This window comes from Macaca thibetana, chromosome 2 (assembly GCF_024542745.1).
Source record: "Macaca thibetana thibetana isolate TM-01 chromosome 2, ASM2454274v1, whole genome shotgun sequence".
Taxonomy (NCBI): domain Eukaryota; kingdom Metazoa; phylum Chordata; class Mammalia; order Primates; family Cercopithecidae; genus Macaca; species Macaca thibetana.
In genome coordinates this window covers 82,974,703-82,998,326 of record NC_065579.1, presented here as the reverse complement: position 1 = coordinate 82,998,326, position 23,624 = coordinate 82,974,703, and the positions used below count along the sequence as shown (strand labels likewise).

The following is a 23,624-nucleotide window of genomic DNA, read 5'->3' as shown; positions in this document are numbered from 1 at the left end:
AGAAAGTGGTAGATATTGCTTTGATTATGAATAAAACAGCTCAAGGTAATACACTGGTTAGAAGTGGACATGTATTACTGGCAGAAAAAGGATAAAAAGGAATATGCTTTTTATCCATCTTCTGACTAGAAAGCAAACTAAATCATACCTAAGTGCTTTGAGGTCCTCGAATGAAAGATGCTTGTAAATACAACAGAGTTAATTACAAGGCTGTTTATGGTCTGAGAAAACTGGAAACAATCTAATAATATTCAATAATAAGGAAAGGGTTAAGGAAATATGGCATATCTAATTAATGGAACATTATGTAGCCAATGGGATTACAAAGAATTGTTAATGATATGTGAAAGTGCTTATTATGTTAAGTGAAAAAGATAAGATTAACAAAAAAAATCTCAAATCATATCTAATGTGATCTCATTCTGTTTAAAATAATATAGGCGGGGTGCGGTGGATTATGCCTATAATCCCAGCACTTTGGGAGGCCAAGGCAGGTGGATCACTTGAAGTCAAGATTTCGAGACCAGCCTGGCCAACATGGTGAAACCCCATTTCTACTAAAAATAAAATAATTAGCTGGGCGTGGTAGCAGGCACCTGCAATCCCAGCTACTCGGGAGGCTGAGGCAGGAGCATTGATTGAACCCGGGAAGCAGAGGTTGTAGTGAGCTGAGGTCACGCCACTGCACTCCAGCGTAGATGACAGAATGAGACTCCATCTCAAAAACAAAAAACAAAAAACAAAAAACACAAAAAACAAAACAAAAACCCAGAAAACAAAAACCTAATACAGAGCATGAGGTGATTAACCCAGCAACCAAGTGCACAATACTTACCTTTAAGTGTTAGAACTGTGGGTGAGTTTTTGTTCTCTTCTCTATGGTTTTTGGATTTTTCAAGTTTCGTACAATGAGCATATAAAAATATATTACTTTCATGAATCATTTGATATTTGTTGAGGAATTCTTTGTGGCTAAGTTTGTAGTCAGGTCTCATAAATGTTCCATACATGCTTGAGAATAATATATATTCTATAGGAGTCAGTGTTCTATATTTATCATTTAGATAAAACTTGTTAATTGATTTACTTAAATCTATTACCCTACTGATTTGTTCAGGTCGAGCTATCTAAATTACTGAGGGAGTGTATAAAAGTACCTCATAATCTGATAGTGGATTTTGTCTATTTCTTCTTGTAGTTTGATCAGTGAAACAATGCTATTAAGGTACATACAAATTAGCATTGTTATATCTTCCGTGTGAATTGAACCTTTGATCAGTGTTAAAACCCTGATACTTAAATTTCTAGTAAAGCTTTTAATTCTTAACATTCATGTTTGCTTTCTGTTACATTTTGCCCATAAATTTCACCCTTTATGTATCTGTGTTTTAGATGTATCTTTTGTAAAAACATACATATAGTCCTCCATTTACAGTGGGATTACATCCTGAAAAATCCATCATAAGTTGAAAATACTGGAAGTTGAAAACTTAAGAGTATTATCTATTTACCCTCATGATTGTGTGGCAGACTGGGAACTGTGGCTGGCTGCCACTGCCCAGCATCTCAAGAGAGTAGGGTACTGCATATCGCTAGTCCAGGAAATAATGCAAATTCAAAATTTGAGGTACAGTTTCTACTGAATGCCTATTGCTTTCACACCACAGTAAAGTAAAAAAATTGCAAGTGGGCGGCGGGGCGGGGCGGGTCATGGGGCGGGCGGAGGCGCCCAAGCTCGGCTTCCCCGGTGCCCTCCCACCCCCGGCCGGCTCAGCCCGCGGGCACCTGCGCCCCGCCCCTGCTGGCCGATTCCAAGCCCGAGCCCAGTCTCGCGAGCCGCTCCCCGGCAGGCTGGCCCCTGGCCCCGGAAGCGCGAGCGTTCACTCCGCGGCGAGTGGCCCCGTCTCCGCGGACAGAGCGCGCGCCCCCAGGCCCGGCCCGCGAGGGGCTCCCGGCGAGGTCCCCGAGAGTTTCCCGCTGGGTGGAGCTGGCCGAGCCCAGCAGGATGACCAGCCCCGCAGCCGCGCAGAGCCAGGAGATCGACTGTTTGAGACCGGAAGGGCAGAGGCTGGCGGAGGCCCGGCTCGCGGCAACACTGGCGGCCGGGGCGGAGGCTCGTGAGATCCGCATGAAGGAGCTGGAGCGGCAGCAGAAGGAGGTAGAAGAGGGACCAGAAAAAGATTTTACTGAGAAGGGGTCTGGTAACACGCCAGGCCTGTCTGCAGCCACGCTGGCCTCTCTGGTTGGGAGTTCCTCTCAGAGAGGCAGCTGGAGACACCTCCATCTCCATCCACACTAAGGCCTCCATCAGGGAAATAAAGAACTCTCTAGCAGAAGTTGAAGAGAAATATAAGAAGGCTATGGTTTCCAATGCTCAGCTATACAATGAAAAGACAAACTTCATGTACCGGGTTGATACCTTGAAAGATACGTTGCTGGAGCTTGAAGAACAGCTGACTGAATCTAGGCAGCAGTACAAAGAGAAAAAGAATTTGAAAGGGAAAAACATGCCCACAGTATACTGCAATTTCAGTTTGCTGAAGTCAAGGAGGCCCTGAAGCAAAGAGAGGAAATGCTCGAGAAACATGGAATAATCCTAAATTCAGAAATAGCTACCAATGGAGAGACTTCCGACACTCTCAATAATGTTGGATACCGAGGTCCTACCAAGATGACGAAAGAAGGGTTAAATGCCCTCAAGTCGACAGGGGATGGGACCCTAGGAAGAGCCAGTGAAGTGGAGGTGAAAAATGAAATCGTGGCGAATGTGGGGAAAAGAGAAATCTTGAACAATACTGAGAAAGAATAACACACAGAGGACATAGTGAAGGACTGTGTGGATATAGAGGTATTCCCTGCTGGTGAGAATACCGAGGACCAGAAATCTTCTGAAGACACTGTCCCATTCCTAGGAACCTTAGCAGGAGCTACCTATGAGGAACAGGTTCAAAGCCAAATTCTTGGGAGCGTTTCTCTCCCTGAAAACACAGCACAGGTTGAGTCAAATGAGGTCATGGGTGCACCAGATGACGGGACCAGAACTCCCCTTGAGCCATCGAACTGTTGGAGTGACTTAGATGGTGGGAGCCACATAGAGAATGTGGGAAAGTCAACGGTGACTCAGGTTGGAGAGCAGGCAGGCACAGTGGCCTCGTGCCCTTTAAAGCATAGTGATGACACAGTTTATCATGATGACAGATGTACGGTAGAGGTCCCCCAGAGTTAGAGACAAGCACAGGGCATAGTTTAGATAAAGAATTCACCAACCAGGAAGTAGCTGAGCCCAAGGAGTTTCCAGTGCATAGTACAGAAGTAGGTAGGGATCACAACGAAGAAGAGGGTAAAGAAACAGGATTAAGGGATGAGAAACCAATCAAGACAGAAGTTCCTGGCTCTCCAGCAGGAACTGAGAGCAATGGTCAGGAAGCGACAGGTCCAAGTACAGTAGACACTCAAAGTAAACCCTTAGATATGAAAGAGTCTGACGAAGAAAAGACTGACCAAAAGGGAGACGCATTGGACTCATCGCAGAAGACAAAGGACAAGAGAAAGAAAAACAAGAAGAAAAAATCCCCAGTACCCGTAGAAATCCTTAAAGAATACAGATTTAAACGAAATTAAGGAAGAGCAGGTAAAGTCTACTGACAAAGTCAGCAGTGGAAGCCCAAAATGAGGTGACTGAAAATCCAAAATAGAAAATTGCAGCAGAAAGCAGTGAAAATGTTGATTGTCTGGAGAATCCTAAAATTAAGTTGGACGGAAAACTTGACCAAGAAGGCGATGATGTAAAAGCTGCAGCTGAGGAGGTACTAGCTGATGGAGACACATTAGATTTTGAGGATGTCACAGTTCAGTCATCAGGCCCGAGGGCTGGTGGTGAAGAATCAGATGAAAGTGTTGCAAAAGATAATGCCAAAATAGATGGTGCCACTCAAAGCAGTCCTGTAGAACTGGAGAGCGAAGACACAGATTGCTGCACGCTGCCCAAAAATGAAAGTCCCTCACAGGACATTAGTGATGCCTGTGAAGCAGAAAGTACAGAGAGGTGTGGGAAGTCAGGACATCCAAGTCAGACCATCAGGAAAGCTTTAGACAGCAATAGCCTAGAAAACGATGACTTGGCACCAGGAGGAGAGCCGGGGGACTTCAATCCAGAAAGCAGAGAAGATACCAGAGGAGGGAACGAGAAGGGCAAAGGCAAAGAAGACTGTACCATCTCCTAAGCTGAGGCAGGCGGCAGGCATGGTGCACAGGAAGTCTGAGCGTGAGGGGCTCTTTTCTCTCCACTGCCAATGTAAGTAGAATGTTCTAAATTCACAGAGGTGCACTGTATGCCAATTACCAGGTGATCTACTGCTTTAAGTTATAGACTGTTACTTGTAGATTTCCATGTAATCATTGAGGTTATCACCCAGATTAGAAAGACATATTTGTTATTAGTGTGCGTTCTAATTGAGAGTATTCCAGTAGTATCAAACAATAATGTCTACTGTTTATAGTCCACTTAATAAAAATAGAAGCATTTACCATTTGCCTTAGGCTGATAGGAATATGGATATTCTTGACCAAATATATCAGCATCTAAGTGAAATGACCAAACAGCATTCTTAGATTTCTGTATTATGAATAAAATTGATATTTAAATTAATGTCTTTTTCACATATGTGTACTTTCATATTTGATTTTAAAATGTACATTATAACTTGTAAGGTATTTTATTTAAAGGAGATAGCCAAATAGCAAATAGGTCACTGAATAAGATTTGCACCTTAGAACAATAATCATTTTAAGGATAACAAGTAAATGTCTGAAAGCACGAGGGACTTTATTTGCCTTCACCCTCATGTAAGTCTTTGATCTTGAACCAATGCTTTTGGATCTCATTGTTGATGATACCTGAATTTACTTTGTAGGAGATTTTAACTTCATGCTGATGATGTATCGAATTCATTTTATACGAAGATTTGAAGATTTTTTCTGGAAGTGATATATGTCAAATTACATTTCCTACTGCAGTATTTGAGCGGGGACAGTCATTTTTTTAAATGTTTTTAGCTGGGCATGGTGGCTCACACCTGTAATGTCAGCACATTGGGAGGCCGAGGTGGGTGGATCACCTGAGGTCAGGAGTTTTAGGCCAGCCTGGCCAACATGGTGAAACCCTGTCTCCACTAAAAATACAAAAAATTGGCCGTGCGTGCTGGTGGGCGCCTGTAATCCCAGCCACTCCGGAGGCTGAGGCACGCCTGAACCTATGAGGCGGAGATTGCAGTCAGCTGAGACCGAGCCATTGTACTCTAGCCTGGACAACAAGAGCGAAACTCTAAAAAAAAAACCACACACACACACACAAAACAATGTTTTCACGCCTGTAACCCTAGCACATTGGGAAGCCAAGGTGGGAGGATCACTTGAGGCCAGGAGTTCAAGGCTGCAGTGAGCTATGATTGCACCACTGTACTCTAGCCTGGGAGATAGAGTGAGACCCTGTCTCTAAAAAAAAAAAAAAAGATTTTGAACCTTAAAATTACTTCTCTTTGTTTGAATTTCTAATCATCATTCACAAGAGCAGTAAAAAAAAGGTTACTTGTTCTTGTGCAAACTACTAATTAGACTATAGTAGGATATTTTGAAGAGCTGAATCACTTTTGGTATTTTGGTATAAATATTTTCATTTGTTATTTCCCAGTATATTCTTATTGGAAAATTCTTGTTTTGATCTGCCTGAAGAAAATATCTGTTTTCTATATAAAGACACATTTAAAAAATAATTGTAAAGTTAGATATAATTGGAAAATATAAAATCACAAAGGAATGTACCTTATGAATGTTGTTGACATTTTATGAAATTATGTGGATTCATATTACTGTTACAAGACAGAATTGAATGCAAAAAGACCAAAACCTCTATAAAATTTGAGGAAAATGTGTAATGTAATTGAAATAAAAACATTTTATAATTGTAAAAAAAAAAAATTGCAAGTGGAACCATCTTTTTTTTTTTTTTTTTTTTTTTGAGACGGAGTCTGGCTCTGTCACCCAGGCTGGAGTGCAGTGGCGCGATCTCGGCTCACTGCAAGCTCCGCCTCCCGGGTTTACGCCATTCTCCTGCCTCAGCCTCCCGAGTAGCTGGGACTACAGGCGCCCGCCACCTCGCCCGGCTAGTTTTTTGTATTTTTTAGTAGAGACAGGGTTTCACCGTGTTAGCCAGGATGGTCTCGATCTCCTGACCTCGTGATCCGCCCGTCTCGGCCTCCCAAAGTGCTGGGATTACAGGCTTGAGCCACCGCGCCCGGCCACGGAACCATCTTAAGTTGGGGAACCACCTATATGTATTTAAATCTAGTCTGACAATCTTTATACTTGAAAAAAATTTTTTTGGAGACAGGGTCTCACCTGTCACCGAGGCTGGAGTGCGGTAGCACAATCATAGTATGTCTGGAATTGGTGGGTTCTCGGTCTCGCTGACTTCAAAAATGAAGCCGCAGACCTTCGTGGTGAGCGTTACAGTTCTTAAAGATGGTGTGTCCGGATTTTGCTCTTTCTGATGTTCGGCCATGTTCAGAGTTTCTTCCTTCTTGTTGGTTCATAGTCTCACTAGCTTCAGGAGTGAAGCTGCAGACCTTCGTAGTGAGTGTTACAGCTCTTAAGGCAGTGTGTCTGGAGTTATTCATCCCTCCCAGTGGGTTCGCGGTCTTGCTGGCCTCAGGAGTGAAGCTGTAGACCTTTGCGGTGTTACACCTAATAAACACAGTGCCGACCCAAAGAGTGAGCATCAGCAACATTTATTGCAAAGAGCAAAAGGACAAATCTTCCACAGCATGGAAGGAGAGTCCAGCAGATTGCCACTGCTGGCTTGGGAGGCCTGCTTTTATTCCCTTATCTGACCCCACCCACATTCTGCTGATTGGTCCATTTTACAGAAAGCTGATTGGTCGGTTTTATAGAGAGCTGATTGGTCCATTTTGACAGAGTGTTGATTGGTGCGTTTACAATCCCTGAGCTAGACACAGAGTGCTGATTGGTGCATTTACAATCCTTTAGCTAGACATAAAAGTTCTGCAAGTCCCCAACATATTAGCTAGACACAGAGCACTGATTGGTGCATTTACAAACCTTGAGCTAGACACGGAGTGCTGATTGGTGTGTTTACAAACCTTGAGCTAGACACAGATTGCTGATTGGTGCATTTACAATCCTTCAGCTAGACACAAAAGTTCTCCACCTCCCCACTAGATTAGCTAGACACAGAGCACTGACTGGTGTGTTTATAAACCTTCAGCTAGACACAGAGTGCTGATTGGTGCATATACAATCCTCCAGCTAGACATAAAAGTTCTTCAAGTACCCACCCAGGTGACTTTGCCTAGTGGATCCCGTGCCAGGACCATGGGCAGAGTCACCTGCTAGTCCTGCCCCACACCACTGCACTCTTCAGCCCTTGGGCAGTGGATGAGATGGGGCACCACAGAGCAGGGGATGGCGCCCGTCGGAGAGGCTCGGTAGTGCTGGAACCCACTGCCTGGGGGTTCAGACATGGTGAGCTGCAGGTCCTGAACCCTGCCCCACCAGGAGGCGGTTGAGGCCCGGTGAGAATTGGAGCGCAGCAGGCAGGCAGTGTTGGGGGACCCGGCGCCCCCTCCACAGCTGCTGGCCCGGGTCCTAAGCCCCTCACTGCCCGTGGCCAGTGGCGCTGGCCAGCTGCAACGAGTGCGGGGCCTCCTGAGCCTGCACCAACCCGGAACTTGTGCCAACCTGGAACTCGTGCTGGCCCAGGAGCGCTTGGCAGCCCCAGTTCCCGCCCACGCCTCTCCCTCCGCACCTCCGCACAAGCAGAGGGAGCTGGCTTGGGCCTCTGCCAGCCCAGAGAGGGGCTCCCACAGTGCAGCGGCGGGCTGAAGGGTTCCTCATGCGTGGGCAGAGTGAACGTCCTGGCCTGAGGAGGTGCTGAGAGCGAATGAGGGCTGCTAGCACATTGTCACCTCTCAACAGCTTACTGCAGCCTCAAACACCTGGGCTCAAGGAATCCTCCTGGCTCAGCCTCCTGAATAGCTAGGACTATAAGTGTGCTGCTACAACTGGATGGTGTTTTAATTTTTATTGTGTAGAGACAGGGTCTCGCTATGTTGCCCAGGCTGGTCTTGAACTCCTGGGTTCAAGTGATCCTCTGTTCAAGTGATCCTCCCACCTTGGTTTCCCAAAGTGTTAGGACTATAGGCATGAGCCACCACAGCCAGCCCTAATCTCTATCTTTTAACTGGATCATTTACTCCATTTAGTTTTATAGTAATTACTGATATACTGATGCAATAACATTATTCTATCATGTTATTTTGTGCTATTTGTCCTGACTTTTTCATGAGTTTTTCCCTCTTCTTTATTGCCTTCTTTTGGATTGATTTCTTCCCCTTCCGTTCTTTGTCTCTCTACTAGTTTGGAATTTCTGGAGTGTCACCTAAAAGAGTAGAGAAAGGTGATATTTCTATGTAGCATGCATATTTGAACTTTTCAACATGAAATTAATGTCTTTATCTTTCCCCATGGAAAAATTACCACTGTTACGCCCTCTAAATTATATCCTCTTGTCATGTATTTATCTTTTCTTTTAACCCCACAAGACATAATAGTAATAGGATAATTACAATTATTATTACTTTATAGAATTAATATCTTTTTTTTTTCCTTTGAGATGAAGTCTTACTCTGTTGCCCAGGCTGGAGTGCAGTGGCACGATCTCAGCTCACTGCAACATCCACCTCCTGGGTTCAAGTAATTCTCCCACCTTAGCCTCCCGAGTAGCTGGGATTACAGGTGCCCGTCACTACACCTGGCTAATTTTTGTGTTTTTAGTAGAGATAGGGCTTTGCCATGTTGGCCAGGCTCATCTCAAACCCCTGACCTCAGGTGATCCACCTGCGTCAGCCTCTGAAAGTGATGGGATTATAGGCGTGAGCCACCACGCCTGGCTGTTGTGTGTTTTATGATTTTTAAATGAGTGGATACACTCCTTGGACATTTATATACTTTTTGTTTGTTTGTTTTTGAGGCAGAGTCTCGCTCTTTTGCTAGGCTGGAGTGCAGTGGCGTGATCTTGGCTCACTGCAACCTCCGACTCCTTGTTTAAGTGATTCTCCTGCTGCAGCAGCTAGAATTACAGGCACATGCCACCACACCCAGCTAATTTTTTGTATTTTTAGTAGAGATGGGGTTTCTCACCATGTGGGCCAGGATGGTCTCAATCTCCTGACCTCATGATTCGCCCACCTCGGCCTCCAAAAGTGCTGGGATTACAGGCATGAGCCATTGCACCTGGCCTATAGAATTATTTTAAGGCCTAAGTTAAAGGTGTGTGCCTACAGAGAACATATGTATTTAAATTTGCCAGTTTGCAGAGGGCACCATGTACTTAAACAACATTACACGAAATTCTTAGTTTGAGATTGTTGTATTACCCAGGTAGTACGAATTCAGGCTGTAAATTCCCTTGAGGATCACCTTGAGGATTATCTAAAATTTCAGGGGAGATTGTAGTTTTCCTCCCTTAGTCAGTGTTAAGGTTTGAGAAAGGCATTTTCCTTGCCATTTCCTATGGAGTGGTGCAGTGGGAGTTAAGGGGGAGGGGCTATTTCCAGTTCAACCTGACACTGACTTTTAAGTCCTTTGGGGTTCCAGCTCTAGTTGGATGGTATATTAAACTGCATACCTCGGATAGACCTTGGACATTGTCTCCTGTCCCCGTGACCCTAAAAACGGTGAAACAAAAGCTCAAGTTCACCAAGTTCCGCAAATGCCCTCAAGTTAAAACTTTACTTCTGTCCACCTTCCTCTCTGGGTTCCTACTTTCACATAGTTTTGTCTTTTGAGTATTTCCAATTCTTTTTAAGCTTTGGCCAGAAGTTTTAGTTGTCTGTAGTTACAGTAGGTGTCTAGTGTACCATACCACTGAAACAGAAGCCTGGTACTTTTACAATAATAAAAACATGTCTATGTGGTTTTTTTTTTAATTTTTAATTTATTTATTTACTTTTTTTTTGAGATGGAGTCTCATTCTGTCGCCCAGGCTGGATGGAATGCAGTGGCGCGATCTTGGCTCACTGCAACCTCGGCCTCCCGGGTTCAAGCGATTTTCCTGCCTCAGCCTCCCGAGTAGCTGGGATTACAGACACATGCCACCATGACTGGCTAAATTTTGTATTTTTGGTAGAGACAGGGTTTCACCATTTGGTCAGGCTGGTCTCAAACTCCTAAGCTCAGGTGATCTGCCCACCTTGTCTTCCCAAAGTGCTGGGATTACAAGCGTTGAGCCACTGCGGCCAGCCAAACGTATCTATGTTTTAATTTTTTATGATTATTTTATATTATCCCTTCCCCACACATGAAATAACTTCTTTCCAAGTGACTTATGAGGTTGTCAACTTTTCATAAAGCCTCGGAACAAAGTGGGCAGAAAAATTATAAATAAAAAGTCTTGTCTAGGGTACTACAGGTCTGTCTTATTCCTAAATTAGAATCAGGTTATGCCAGTTTTTTATAACATACCATTTATAATTGGGTATGTTAAAGAATGTATTAGAAATCCCATAGTAACCTCATTATAAGCCTCTTTACCCATGGATTCCAAGGATATCTTACAATAAATCTCTGGGATACCTTATGCTACAGAGCAACTAAAGTCCAGCTTTAGAGCACAAGGGAAATGCAGGATATTGGGTCCTGGAAACTACAAAAACCACCAAACTCTGCTTTAGGGCTAAAACTTTCTTTAATCAATCTGTCATATTTATTGATAAACTAGAAAATGTGGCCAGGTGCAGTGGCTCACGCCTGTAATCCCAACAGTTTGGGAGGCCAAGATGGGTGGATCACGAGGTCAGGAGATCGAGACCATCCTGGCTAACAGTTTAAACCCGTCTCTACTAAAAATACAAAAAATAGCTCCACGTGGTGGCGCGTGCCTGCAATCCCAGCTGCTTGGGAGGCCAAGGCAGGAGGATCGCTGGCACCTGGGAGACGGAGGTTGCAGTGAACTGAGATCACGCCACTGCACTCCAGCCTGGAGGACAGAGCGAGACTCCATCTCAAAAAAAAAGTGCAGGTTCAAATTTCATTAAATTTTTTTTCCATGCCCCTTCTCTGCTGGTAGGATGATAGAGGATGAGTAAAATATCAAAGACAACTAAAATTTCCTAAACTAGATCCTCGGCTCCTAAAGAAGTATTAACCATGGAGTGCCGCCATCTTCTGAGGTTGGTGCTTCCCGGTATAGGCTCTTGGAACATTCTGGACTGTCTGACATTCCTCTTACTTGCTTTAGAACCGAAAGATGCTGCTGGGGGAAAAGGGAGCTAGGGAGAGGGAAGGGGAAAGATGTGGGATAGGCATAAACTGTGCTTTTGGGGAAAAAAAACCCAGTAATTTCCTTGATGGAGTTTGTGCTTGGCTTTAAAATGTAGAAAGCTTTTAGGAAGCTTGATAGAGCCTGTGCTTCTACCATTAGTGCTGCATTTGTTTGACTTAAGATTTCATTAACCTTCTTAAAATAGAGATACTTCTGGAACTCAAGTGGCTACTGAGCAGGGAATGGCAAATCAGTGACACTATAGGAAGTGGAGGGATTGTGGCAAACTAGAGAACACACCTTCCACAGGGGCAGCCACTGCTTGGCTGGGCCCGCTGTTCATCTGCAGGGACGTGCATCTTGAGATTATTTCCGAAGTCAGGACTCAGCATTTTTATGAGAAATGTCATGATTTTTAAGGTCTTAACAAGTTATCCCACATTAAAAAATAATAATAAGCCGGGCTGGGCGCGGTGGCTCCCGCCTGTAATCCCAACACTTTGGGAGGCTGAGGTGGGTGGATCATGAAGTCAGGCGTTGGAGGCCATTATGGCCAACATGGTGAAACCCTGTCTCTACTTAACACACAACAATTAGCTGGGCGTGGTGGCGGGAGCCTGTAATCCCAGCTCCTTGGGAGGCCGAGGCAGGAGGATTTCTTGAACCTGGGAGGTGGAGGAGGTTGCCGTGAGCAGAGATCGTGCCCAGCCTGGGCAACAGTGCGAGGCTCCATCTCAAACACACACACACACACACACACACACAAAAAAAAAAAAAAAAAACAAACAAAAAAAAAACGACAGAGAAGGCCAAACAAAGCACATCTGTGGACCGGATGCCTCCATGCCCACCGGTTTGCGACCTTTGTGTTGGGCTCTTCTGTTCACCAGACACCCTGCCCTGCGAGAATGTATCTCATCCTCTGCTGGAGCGGGTTTGCAGGCACAGGGAGGAGAGGGAGAGAAGAAATGCAGGGACACTTATGCAGAACCGTGAGTGGCCAGAGAGGAGAAGGAGGGTGAGTGGAGCAAAGAAGCCATGACAACTTCATAATTCTGAGTGGACTGGGCAGTGGCCAGAAATCCTGGTGGTGGATATGCTGCCTTTCCAACAGGTGAATATGAAAGAACAAGTCAAGCCCTGTTCAGGATGCTGTTAATTCCAGATGTGAACTTTTTGAGTCATTCTTTCCATGTGGAATTCAAAGGAGAATGTAAAAAGAATTTCAGGAGGAAAGTGCAATATCCCTGAAAGGTAACAAAGTTCATAACACTTATTTACATGCAACATTCTCTAGTCATTGATTAAATAGATCACTACAGACTTGCATGAGGCAACATTCCTTAGTCTTATTTGCCACAATATATTTAAAAATACTTGCTTACACATCACTTTAGCTTATTTAGATGGACTTGTCACCAAGCTCTGAACTGGGATTTCACTGTGTTGCATTCATGCTGCTCACGAGACACAGGTGGGCAGCAAATGAGATTATCCCTCCATTCCCCATGGATTGGAAATGTTGCCACTTGTTTATGAGCCCACTGCAGTATCTCCTTCTCCCTTTTCCCAAAGGACAGCCTTTCCTGCCTCAGGGAAGAAGAGAGAGACAGACTACAGTGATGGAGACCCACTGGATGTGCACAAGAGGCTGTCGTCCAGTGCTGGAGAGGACCGAGCCGTGCTGCTGGGGTTTGCCATGATGGGCTTCTCAGTCCTAATGTTCTTCTTGCTTGGAACAACCATTCTAAAGCCTTTTATGCTCAGGTAAGAAACAGAGGAAGGAAATCTAGAGTTTCCGATTCAGATAAGATCCAGGCACAACGGTAAAGGAGGAGAGGCTGGCTTTGGTTTCTCAATCTGTGACTCTCTGACGTGGTCTAGAAAAAGAAAAACGCAATTCCTCTTCCTCTCTCAGTGCTGGGGGCAGCTGGGTGTGGCGGAAGAGGTGGTGAGAAGGTCAAAGATATTCCCCTGCACTGCCTCCTCCGTTCTCATAATCTATATATACCTCCAAACATGTAATCCACAAATTATAGTTTATTCATTTAGGTCATAAATCCTCACCTTAAAATGTTAGTATTCCAGGAGAGAGTTAAACCTTGTATGCAAGCAAAATAAAAGTTTTTTGAGTCTGATTTTTTGAGTTTGACAGTGTCTACCTGGCACATAGTAGTTGCTCAATATATATTCGTTTCCTTCGTTTTCTTTTAATTAGGTTCTTTATTCAGTGCATGTAGTGATACAGTTGACCCTTGAACAACATGGGTTTGAACTTCGAGAATTCACTTATAAATGAATTTTCTTCTGTGCGTGCCACCCCGAGACAGTAAGACCAATCCCTCCTCTTTCTCCTCCTCCTCAGCCTACTCAACATGAAGAGGATGATGATCCACTTCCATTTAGTGAACAGTAAACATGTTTTCTCTTCCTTATGATTTTTTTCTTCAACTTTTATTTTAAGTTCTGGGGAACATGTGCAGAATGTGCAGGTTTGTTATAAAGGTAAACGTGTGCCATGGTGGTTTGCAGCACATATCAACCCATCACCTGGGTATTAAGCCCAGCATGCGTTAGCTATTCTTCCTGATGCTCTCCCTCCCCCTGCCCACTGAGAGGCCCCAGTATGTCTAGCTCCCCGCTATGTGTCCATGTGTTCTTATCATTCAGTTCCCACTAAGTGAGAACATTCAGTGTTCGGTTCTCTGTTTCTGCATTAGTTTGCTGAGAATAATGGCTTCCAGCTTCATTTCATACATGTTCCCGCAAATGACATGATCTTGTTCTTCCTTATGATTTTCTTTTCTTTTCTTTTTTCTGAGACAGAGTCTTGCTCTGTTGCCCGGCTGGAGTGCAGTGGCACGATCTTGGCTCACTGCAACTTCCGCCTCCTGAGTTCAAGCAATTCTCCTGCCTCAGCCTCCTGAGTAGCTGGGACTGCAGGCACCTGCCACCACACCCACTAATTTTTGTATTTTTAGTAGAGATGGGGTTTCATCATGTTGGCCAGGCTGGTCTTGAACTCCTGACCTTGTGATCTGCCTGCCTTGGCCTCCCAAAGTGCCGGGATTACAGGCGTGAGCCACCATGCCTGGCCATGATTTTCTTAATAACATTTTCTTTTCTCTAGCTTATTTATTTATTTATTTTTTAGAGAAGGGGTCTTGCTCTGTCACGCTGGAGTGCAGTGGTATGATCATAGCTCATTGCAGTCTTGAACTCCTGGGCTCAAGCAATCTTCCCATCTCAGCTTCCTGAGTCAGTGGGATTACAGGTATGAGCTACTGTGCCTGGCTATTCTAGCTTATTTTATTGTAAGAATTCAGTATATAACACATATAAACACAACATATGTCTTAATCAACTATTTATTGGTAAAGCTTCCAGTCAACAGTAGGCTATTAGTAGTTAAGGTTTTTTTTTTTTTTTTTTTTTTTTTTTTTTTTTTTTTTTGATGCACGGTCTCACTCTGTCACCCAGGCTGAAGTACAGTGGTGCAATCATGGCTCACTGCAGCCTAGACCTCCTGGGCTCAGGCGATCCTCCTGCCTCAGCCTCCCAAGTAGCTGGGACCACAGGTGTGTGCCACCACACTTGGCTAATTTTTAAAGTATTTGTAGAGATGGGGTCCCCCTATGTTGCCCAGGCTGGTCGTGACCTCCTAGGCTCAAGTCATCCTTCCACCTTTGCCTCCCAAAGTGCTGGAATTATAGGCATGAGCCACTATGCCTGACCAGTAGTTAAGTTTTTGAGGAGTCAAAAGTTACATGCAGATTTTCGACTGCAGGGTTGGGGGTGTGATGTTGGCATCCCTAAACTCTGAATTGTTCAAGGGTCAACTTTAGTTGCTACTTATTAAGTATATGCTGTATGCTCAGTACATACTATATTTTATCCTACTTAAACCTACAGCAGCCCATGATAGAAGTGCTGAGGCTCAGAAAGGCCAAGTAACTTGCCCAAGTTCACATAGCCAGTAATAATATGCCTGTCATTCTGACATAAGACTTGCTTCTTAATACCTAAATGAAGTTTGCTGAAATAAGGGGAATAGGGGTTCTGATTAGGGAAGGGGAGGAGCTATTTAATTTTGTAGGATGGCCCATACAACATATGGTACTTTGGGGCCAGGTCAGTTCAGGGTAAAAGGAAGGCAAGGGGTGCTTTTTGGACAGTGCTTTATTTTTGAACAGCCCCCACTTTTGTTTTTGACAGCCAAAGAGCAACAGAAGGCCCAGGGGGAGTAGAAGAGGAAGGCCTAGGAGTTCAGTGAGGGAAAGGGGTCATAAAAAGGAAGAGAGTGGTCTACTTCTGTTATTTATGATTCATCTCCTGCCATTCCTAGGTTACCATTGTTAGGGGAAAGATATAGAGGTCACCATTTACTACAGCATACAGTGCCACTATTGGAAGAATTCCAGAAGAACCTTCTCTCTGGTATTAGCACTAGGAGAAGTTGTGCTGCTCCTGATCAACCAGCTTACTTTCATTTAATGGACACCAGGAATCTTGTATCTGGTTGTATTTCCTTCATTGCTTTGGCTGCTAGGAAGCCCAGAGGCAAATTTGTAGCTCAGTTCTCATAACTACAAGGGATCTTATGGTCTGCAGGTTACATGTTTGTACCTCACTTTTTTTTAAACTTTTTTTTTTTTGAGATGGGATCTCACTATGTTGTCCAGGCTAGTCTCAAACTCCTAGGCTCAAGCAATTCTCCTGTCTTGGCTGTACCTCACTTCTGACTTCATTCTGTCTTTTTTTCCTCTTTTTCATTTACTCCTTTTCCCCTCATCCTTTATATATATATATATATATATCTGCATTACATGTCTATACAATGTGATTGAATGTTTGAATGTATGGGAATGTTGAGTAAATGTGCATGTGTGTGCACAGGCAGATCAGATTATTTTTAAAAATGTGACATATTTGGGAGATGGCTTGAGGGTACCTTCTGCAAGCTGGTACCAAACTGTTGCTCATAATTAAGTTTCACTTTTCTAAGCATTCCTGGAAATTATTTGGTTAAATTAAGTGAGTGCCTAAGAGTGGTGAGTTCTAATCTCTCTCAACTTACGTCTTGTGCCATCTCAGAGAGTAGGTTTGCTCCATAAAGGGTGGTATTAAGTTAAAAAGGCCTGGGTAGCTCATACCTATCCTACTCCCTCAGCCTCTCCTCTCTCAGTCAAATGATGAATTTTGTCACAGCTGTAGCCAAATACACACCCGATGCTATTGAAGGAACATGCTCATTTTTGAGCCCTGAATACATCCCTGGTTCCACCTGAAAGGCTCTGACTGGGGCCTTGTGCATAGGACAGCATGTCCTACTCTATTTTGGAGCTTTCTAAAATCTTCAAGGAAAATTCAAATCATACTCAGTTCAGTACTTGGTCAAGATTTAGAGAGCTCAAGTTCTAACAGATAAAAAGGTAACTCTAAATTATTATTTCAAGATGCCTAGTTAAAATAAGTATATAAATTAATTTAGTGAAAAAGCAGACCAGTGCTAAATCTATGAAAGAATCTTATTTTCCATTTTTGTATTTTCACTTGCCCAATATTTTTTCTTAGGCCACATCTAGTGGTTTTTATACCCCGGACCTTGAGGTTATGTTAAACTGCATGGCGTGTCTCAAGTTTGTTGTATTAATAAGGGAGAATGATTATTTTGGTCAAAGAGATTAATGAGAGTGCATTATGAACCTAGCTAAATATTGCCTTTAAAACATTCTTGGACAAGAGGGCGGAGCAAGATGGCCGAATAGGAGCAGCTCCAGTCTCCAACTCCCAGCGCCAGCGACACAGAAGACCGGTGATTTCTGCATTTTCAACTGAGGTACTGGGTTCATCTCACTGGGGAGTGCCGGACGATCGGAGCTGGTCAGCTGCTGCAGCCCGACCAGCGAGAGCTGAAGCAGGGCGAGGCATTGCCTCACCTGGGAAGCGCAAGGGGGAAGGGAGTCCCTTTTCCTAGCCAGGGGAACTGAGACACACAACACCTGGAAAATCGGGTAACTCCCACCCCAATACTGCGCTTTAGGAAACAGGCACACCAGGAGATCATATCCCACACCTGGCCGGGAGGGTCCCACACCCACGGAGCCTCCCTCGTTGCTAGCGCAGCAGTCTGTGATCTACCGGCAAGGCAGCAGCGAGGCTGGGGGAGGGGCGCCCGCCATTGCTGAGGCTTAAGTAGGTAAACAAAGCTGCTGGGAAGCTCGAACTGGGTGGAGCTCACAGCAGCTCAAGGAAACCTGCCTGTCTCTGTAGACTCCACCTCTGGGGACAGGGCACAGTAAACTAAGACACACAGACACCTCTGCACAGACGCAAACGACTCTGTCTGACAGCTTTGAAGAGAGCAGTGGATCTCCCAACACGGAGGTTGAGATCTGAGAAGGGACAGACTCCCTGCTCAAGCGGGCCCCTGACCCCTGAGTAGCCTAACTGGGAGACATCCCCCACTAGGGGCAGTCTGACACCCCACACCTCACAGGGAGGAGTACACCCCTGAGAGGAAGCTTCCAAAGCAAGAATCAGACAGGTACACTCGCTGTTCAGAAATATTCTATCTTCTGCAGCCTCTGCTGCTGATACCCAGGCAAACAGGGTCTGGAGTGGACCTCAAGCAATCTCCAACAGACCTACAGCTGAGGGTCCTGACTGTTAGAAGGAAAACTATCAAACAGGAAGGACACCTACACCAAAACCCCATCAGTACATCACCATCATCAAAGACCAGAGGCAGATAAAACCACAAAGATGGGGAAAAAGCAGGGCAGAAAAGCTGGAAATTCAAAAAATAAGAGCGCATCTCCCCCGGCAAAGGAGCGCAGCTCATCGCCAGCAACGGATCAAAGCTGGACGGAGAATGACTTTGACGAGATGAGAGAAGAAGGCTTCAGTCCATCAAATTTCTCAGAGCTAAAGGAGGAATTACGTACCCAGCGCAAAGAAACTAAAAATCTTGAAAAAAAAGTGGAAGAATTGATGGCTAGAGTAATTAATGCAGAGAAGGTCCTAAACGAAATGAAAGAGATGAAAACCATGACACGAGAAATACGTGACAAATGCACAAGCTTCAGTAACCGACTCGATCAACTGGAAGAAAGAGTATCAGCGATTGAGGATCAAATGAATGAAATGAAGCGAGAAGAGAAACCAAAAGAAAAAAGAAGAAAAAGAAACGAACAAAGCCTGCAAGAAGTATGGGATTATGTAAAAAGACCAAATCTACGTCTGATTGGGGTGCCTGAAAGTGAGGGGGAAAATGGAACCAAGTTGGAAAACACTCTTCAGGATATCATCCAGGAGAACTTCCCCAACCTAGTAGGGCAGGCCAACATTCAAATCCAGGAAATACAGAGAACGCCACAAAGATACTCCTCGAGAAGAGCAACTCCAAGACACATAATTGCCAGATTCACCAAAGTTGAAATGAAGGAAAAAATCTTAAGGGCAGCCAGAGAGAAAGGTCGGGTTACCCACAAAGGGAAGCCCATCAGACTAACAGCAGATCTCTCAGCAGAAACTCTACAAGCCAGAAGAGAGTGGGGGCCAATATTCAACATTCTTAAAGAAAAGAATTTTAAACCCAGAATTTCATATCCAGCCAAACTAAGTTTCATAAGTGAAGGAGAAATAAAATCCTTTACAGATAAGCAAATGCTTAGAGATTTTGTCACCACTAGGCCTGCCTTACAAGAGATCCTGAAGGAAGCACTAAACATGGAAAGGAACAACCGGTACCAGCCATTGCAAAAACATGCCAAAATGTAAAGACCATTGAGGCTAGGAAGGAACTGCATCAACTAATGAGCAAAATAACCAGTTAATATCATAATGGCAGGATCAAGTTCACACATAACAATATTAACCTTAAATGTAAATGGACTAAATGCTCCAATTAAAAGACACAGACTGGCAAACTGGATAAAGAGTCAAGACCCATCAGTCTGCTGTATTCAGGAGACCCATCTCACACGCAGAGACATACATAGGCTCAAAATAAAGGGATGGAGGAAGATTTACCAAGCAAATGGAGAACAAAAAAAAGCAGGGGTTGCAATACTAGTCTCTGATAAAACAGACTTTAAACCATCAAAGATCAAAAGAGACAAAGAAGGCCATTACATAATGGTAAAGGGATCAATTCAACAGGAAGAGCTAACTATCCTAAATATATATGCACCCAATACAGGAGCACCCAGATTCATAAAGCAAGTCCTTAGAGACTTACAAAGAGACTTAGACTCCCATACAATAATAATGGGAGACTTCAACACTCCACTGTCAACATTAGACAGATCAACGAGACAGAAAGTTAATAAGGATATCCAGGAATTGAACTCATCTCTGCAGCAAGCAGACCTAATAGACATCTATAGAACTCTCCACCCCAAATCAACAGAATATACATTCTTCTCAGCACCACATCATACTTACTCCAAAATTGACCACGTAATTGGAAGTAAAGCACTCCTCAGCAAATGTACAAGAACAGAAATTATAACAAACTGTCTCTCAGACCACAGTGCAATCAAACTAGAACTCAGGACTAAGAAACTCAATCAAAACCACTCAACTACATGGAAACTGAACAACCTGCTCCTGAATGACTACTGGGTACATAACGAAATGAAGGCAGAAATAAAGATGTTCTTTGAAACCAATGAGAACAAAGATACAACATACCAGAATCTCTGGGACACATTTAAAGCAGTGTGTAGAGGGAAATTTATAGCACTAAATGCCCACAAGAGAAAGCAGGAAAGATGTAAAATTGACACTCTAACATCGCAATTAAAAGAACTAGAGAAGCAAGAGCAAACACATTCGAAAGCTAGCAGAAGGCAAGAAATAACTAAGATCAGAGCAGAACTGAAGGAGATAGAAACACAAAAAACCCTCCAAAAAATCAATGAATCCAGGAGTTGGTTTTTTGAAAAGATCAACAAAATTGACAGGACCACTAGCCAGACTAATAAAGAAGAAAAGAGAGAAGAATCAAATCGACGCAATTAAAAATGATCAAGGGGATATTACCACCGACCCCACAGAAATACAAACTACCATCAGAGAATACTATAAACACCTCTACGCAAATAAACTGGAAAATCTAGAAGAAATGGATAATTTCCTGGACACTTACACTCTTCCAAGACTAAACCAGGAAGAAGTTGAATCCCTGAATAGACCAATAGCAGGCTCTGAAATTGAGGCAACAATTAATAGCCTACCAACCAAAAAAAGTCCAGGACCAGATGGATTCACAGCTGAATTCTACCAGAGGTACAAAGAGGAATTGGTACCATTCCTTCTGAAACTATTCCAATCAATAGAAAAAGAGGGAATCCTCCCTAACTCATTTTATGAGGCCAACATCATCCTGATACCAAAGCCTGGCAGAGACACAACAAAAAAAGAGAATTTTAGACCAATATCCCTGATGAACATCGATGCAAAAAATCCTCAATAAAATACTGGCAAACCGGATTCAGCAACACATCAAAAAGCTTATCCACCATGATCAAGTGGGCTTCATCCCTGGGATGCAAGGCTGGTTCAACATTCGCAAATCAATAAACATAATCCAGCATATAAACAGAACCAAAGACAAGAACCACATGATTATCTCAATAGATGCAGAAAAGGCTTTTGACAAAATTCAACAGCCCTTCATGCTAAAAACGCTCAATAAATTCGGTATTGATGGAACGTACCTCAAAATAATAAGAGCTATTTATGACAAACCCACAGCCAATATCATACTGAATGGGCAAAAACTGGAAAAATTCCCTTTGAAAACTGGCACAAGACAGGGATGCCCTCTCTCACCACTCCTATTCAACATAGTGTTGGAAGTTCTGGCTAGGGCAATCAGGCAAGAGAAAGAAATCAAGGGTATTCAGTTAGGAAAAGAAGAAGTCAAATTGTCCCTGTTTGCAGATGACATGATTGTATATTTAGAAAACCCCATTGTCTCAGCCCAAAATCTCCTTAAGCTGATAAGCAACTTCAGCAAAGTCTCAGGATACAAAATTAATGTGCAAAAATCACAAGCATTCTTATACACCAGTAACAGACAAACAGAGAGCCAAATCAGGAATGAACTTCCATTCACAATTGCTTCAAAGAGAATCAAATACCTAGGAATCCAACTTACAAGGGATGTAAAGGACCTCTTCAAGGAGAACTACAAACCACTGCTCAGTGAAATCAAAGAGGACACAAACAAATGGAAGAACATACCATGCTCATGGATAGGAAGAATCAATATTGTGAAAATGGCCATACTGCCCAAGGTAATTTATAGATTCAATGCCATCCCCATCAAGCTACCAATGAGTTTCTTCACAGAATTGGAAAAAACTGCTTTAAAGTTCATATGGAACCAAAAAAGAGCCCGCATCTCCAAGACAATCCTAAGTCAAAAGAACAAAGCTGGAGGCATCACGCTACCTGACTTCAAACTATACTACAAGGCTACAGTAACCAAAACAGCATGGTACTGGTACCAAAACAGAGATATAGACCAATGGAACAGAACAGAGTCCTCAGAAATAATACCACACATCTACAGCCATTTGATCTTTGACAAACCTGAGAGAAACAAGAAATGGGGAAAGGATTCCCTATTTAATAAATGGTGCTGGGAAAATTGGCTAGCCATAAGTAGAAAGCTGAAACTGGATCCTTTCCTTACTCCTTATACGAAAATTAATTCAAGATGGATTAGAGACTTAAATGTTAGACCTAATACCATAAAAATCCTAGAGGAAAACCTAGGTAGTACCATTCAGGACATAGGCATGGGCAAAGATTTCATGTCTAAAACACCAAAAGCAACGGCAGCAAAAGCCAAAATTGACAAATGGGATCTAATTAAACTAAAGAGCTTCTGCACAGCAAAAGACACTACCATCAGAGTGAACAGGCAACCTACAGAATGGGAGAAAATTTTTGCAATCTACTCATCTGACAAAGGGCTAATATCCAGAACCTACAAAGAACTCAAACAAATTTACAAGAAAAAAACAAACAACCCCATCAAAAAGTGGGCAAAGGACATGAACAGACATTTCTCAAAAGAAGACATTCATACAGCCAACAGACACATGAAAAAATGCTCATCATCACTGGCCATCAGAGAAATGCAAATCAAAACCACAATGAGATACCATCTCACACCAGTTAGAATGGCAATCATTAAAAAGTCAGGAAACAACAGGTGCTGGAGAGGATGTGGAGAAATAGGAACACTTTTACACTGTTGGTGGGATTGTAAACTAGTTCAACCATTATGGAAAACAGTATGGCGATTCCTCAAGGATCTAGAACTAGATGTACCATATGACCCAGCCATCCCATTACTGGGTATATACCCAAAGGATTATAAATTATGCTGCTATAAAGACACATGCACACGTATGTTTATTGCAGCACTATTCACAATAGCAAAGACTTGGAATCAACCCAAATGTCCATCAGTGACAGATTGGATTAAGAAAATGTGGCACATATACACCATGGAATACTATGCAGCCATAAAAAAGGATGAGTTTGAGTCCTTTGTAGGGACTTGGATGCAGCTGGAATCCATCATTCTTAGCAAACTATCACAAGAACAGAAAACCAAACACCGCATGTTCTCACTCATAGGTGGGAACTGAACAATGAGATCACTTGGACTCAGGAAGGGGAACATCACACACCAGGGGCTATCATGGGGAGGGGGGAGGGGGGAGGGATTGCATTGGGAGTTATACCTGATGTAAATGACGAGTTGATGGGTGCAGCACAGCAACATGGCACAAGTATACATATGTAACAAACCTGCACGTTATGCACATGTACCCTACAACTTAAAGTATAATAATAATAAATAAATTAAAAAAAAAAAAAAAAAAAAAAAAAAAACATTCTTATTTTTTTTTTTTTTTGAGGGGGGGTAGGACAGAGTCTGGCTCTGTTGCCCAGGCTGGAGTGCAGTGGCACAATCTTGGCTCACTGCAACCTCTGCCTCCCGGGTTTAAGCAATTCTCCTGCCTCAGCCTCCCGAGTATCTGGGATTACAGGTGCCCGCCACCACACCCAGCTAATTTTTGTATTTTCAGTGAAGATGTGGTTTTGCCATGTTGGCCAGGCTAGTCTCAAACTCCTGGCCTCAAGTGATCCGCCCACCTCGGCCTCCCAAAGTGCTGGGATTATAGGCATGAGCCACTGTGCCTGGCCCTGCTTTTCAAACATTCTGACTTTAGAGCTTGCTAATCTGACTTATTAT

General features: G+C 43.5%; 1 protein-coding gene and 1 pseudogene across 5 annotated transcripts in view; both read left to right on the top strand.

Annotated features, from left to right (window-relative positions):
- KCNMB3 (potassium calcium-activated channel subfamily M regulatory beta subunit 3) overlaps window positions 1-23,624 on the top strand; it is a 35,509-nt gene that overhangs the window by 2,501 nt on the left and 9,384 nt on the right. For 2 of the 4 annotated variants that reach the window (XM_050778326.1, XM_050778322.1), the window contains exon 2: window positions 12,914-13,105. In XM_050778326.1, coding sequence (XP_050634283.1) covers window positions 12,914-13,105 — 192 coding nt within the window. Of the gene's footprint in view, window positions 1-4,197; window positions 4,295-6,306; window positions 12,813-12,913; window positions 13,106-23,624 lie in introns of those variants that run through there. The other 2 variants (XM_050778324.1, XM_050778325.1) reach the window with 2 other exon arrangements.
- On the top strand, window positions 1,845-5,352 carry LOC126947559 (leucine-rich repeat flightless-interacting protein 1-like; annotated as a pseudogene). Its single transcript, XR_007723126.1, has one exon. The product of XR_007723126.1 is annotated as a leucine-rich repeat flightless-interacting protein 1-like (transcript).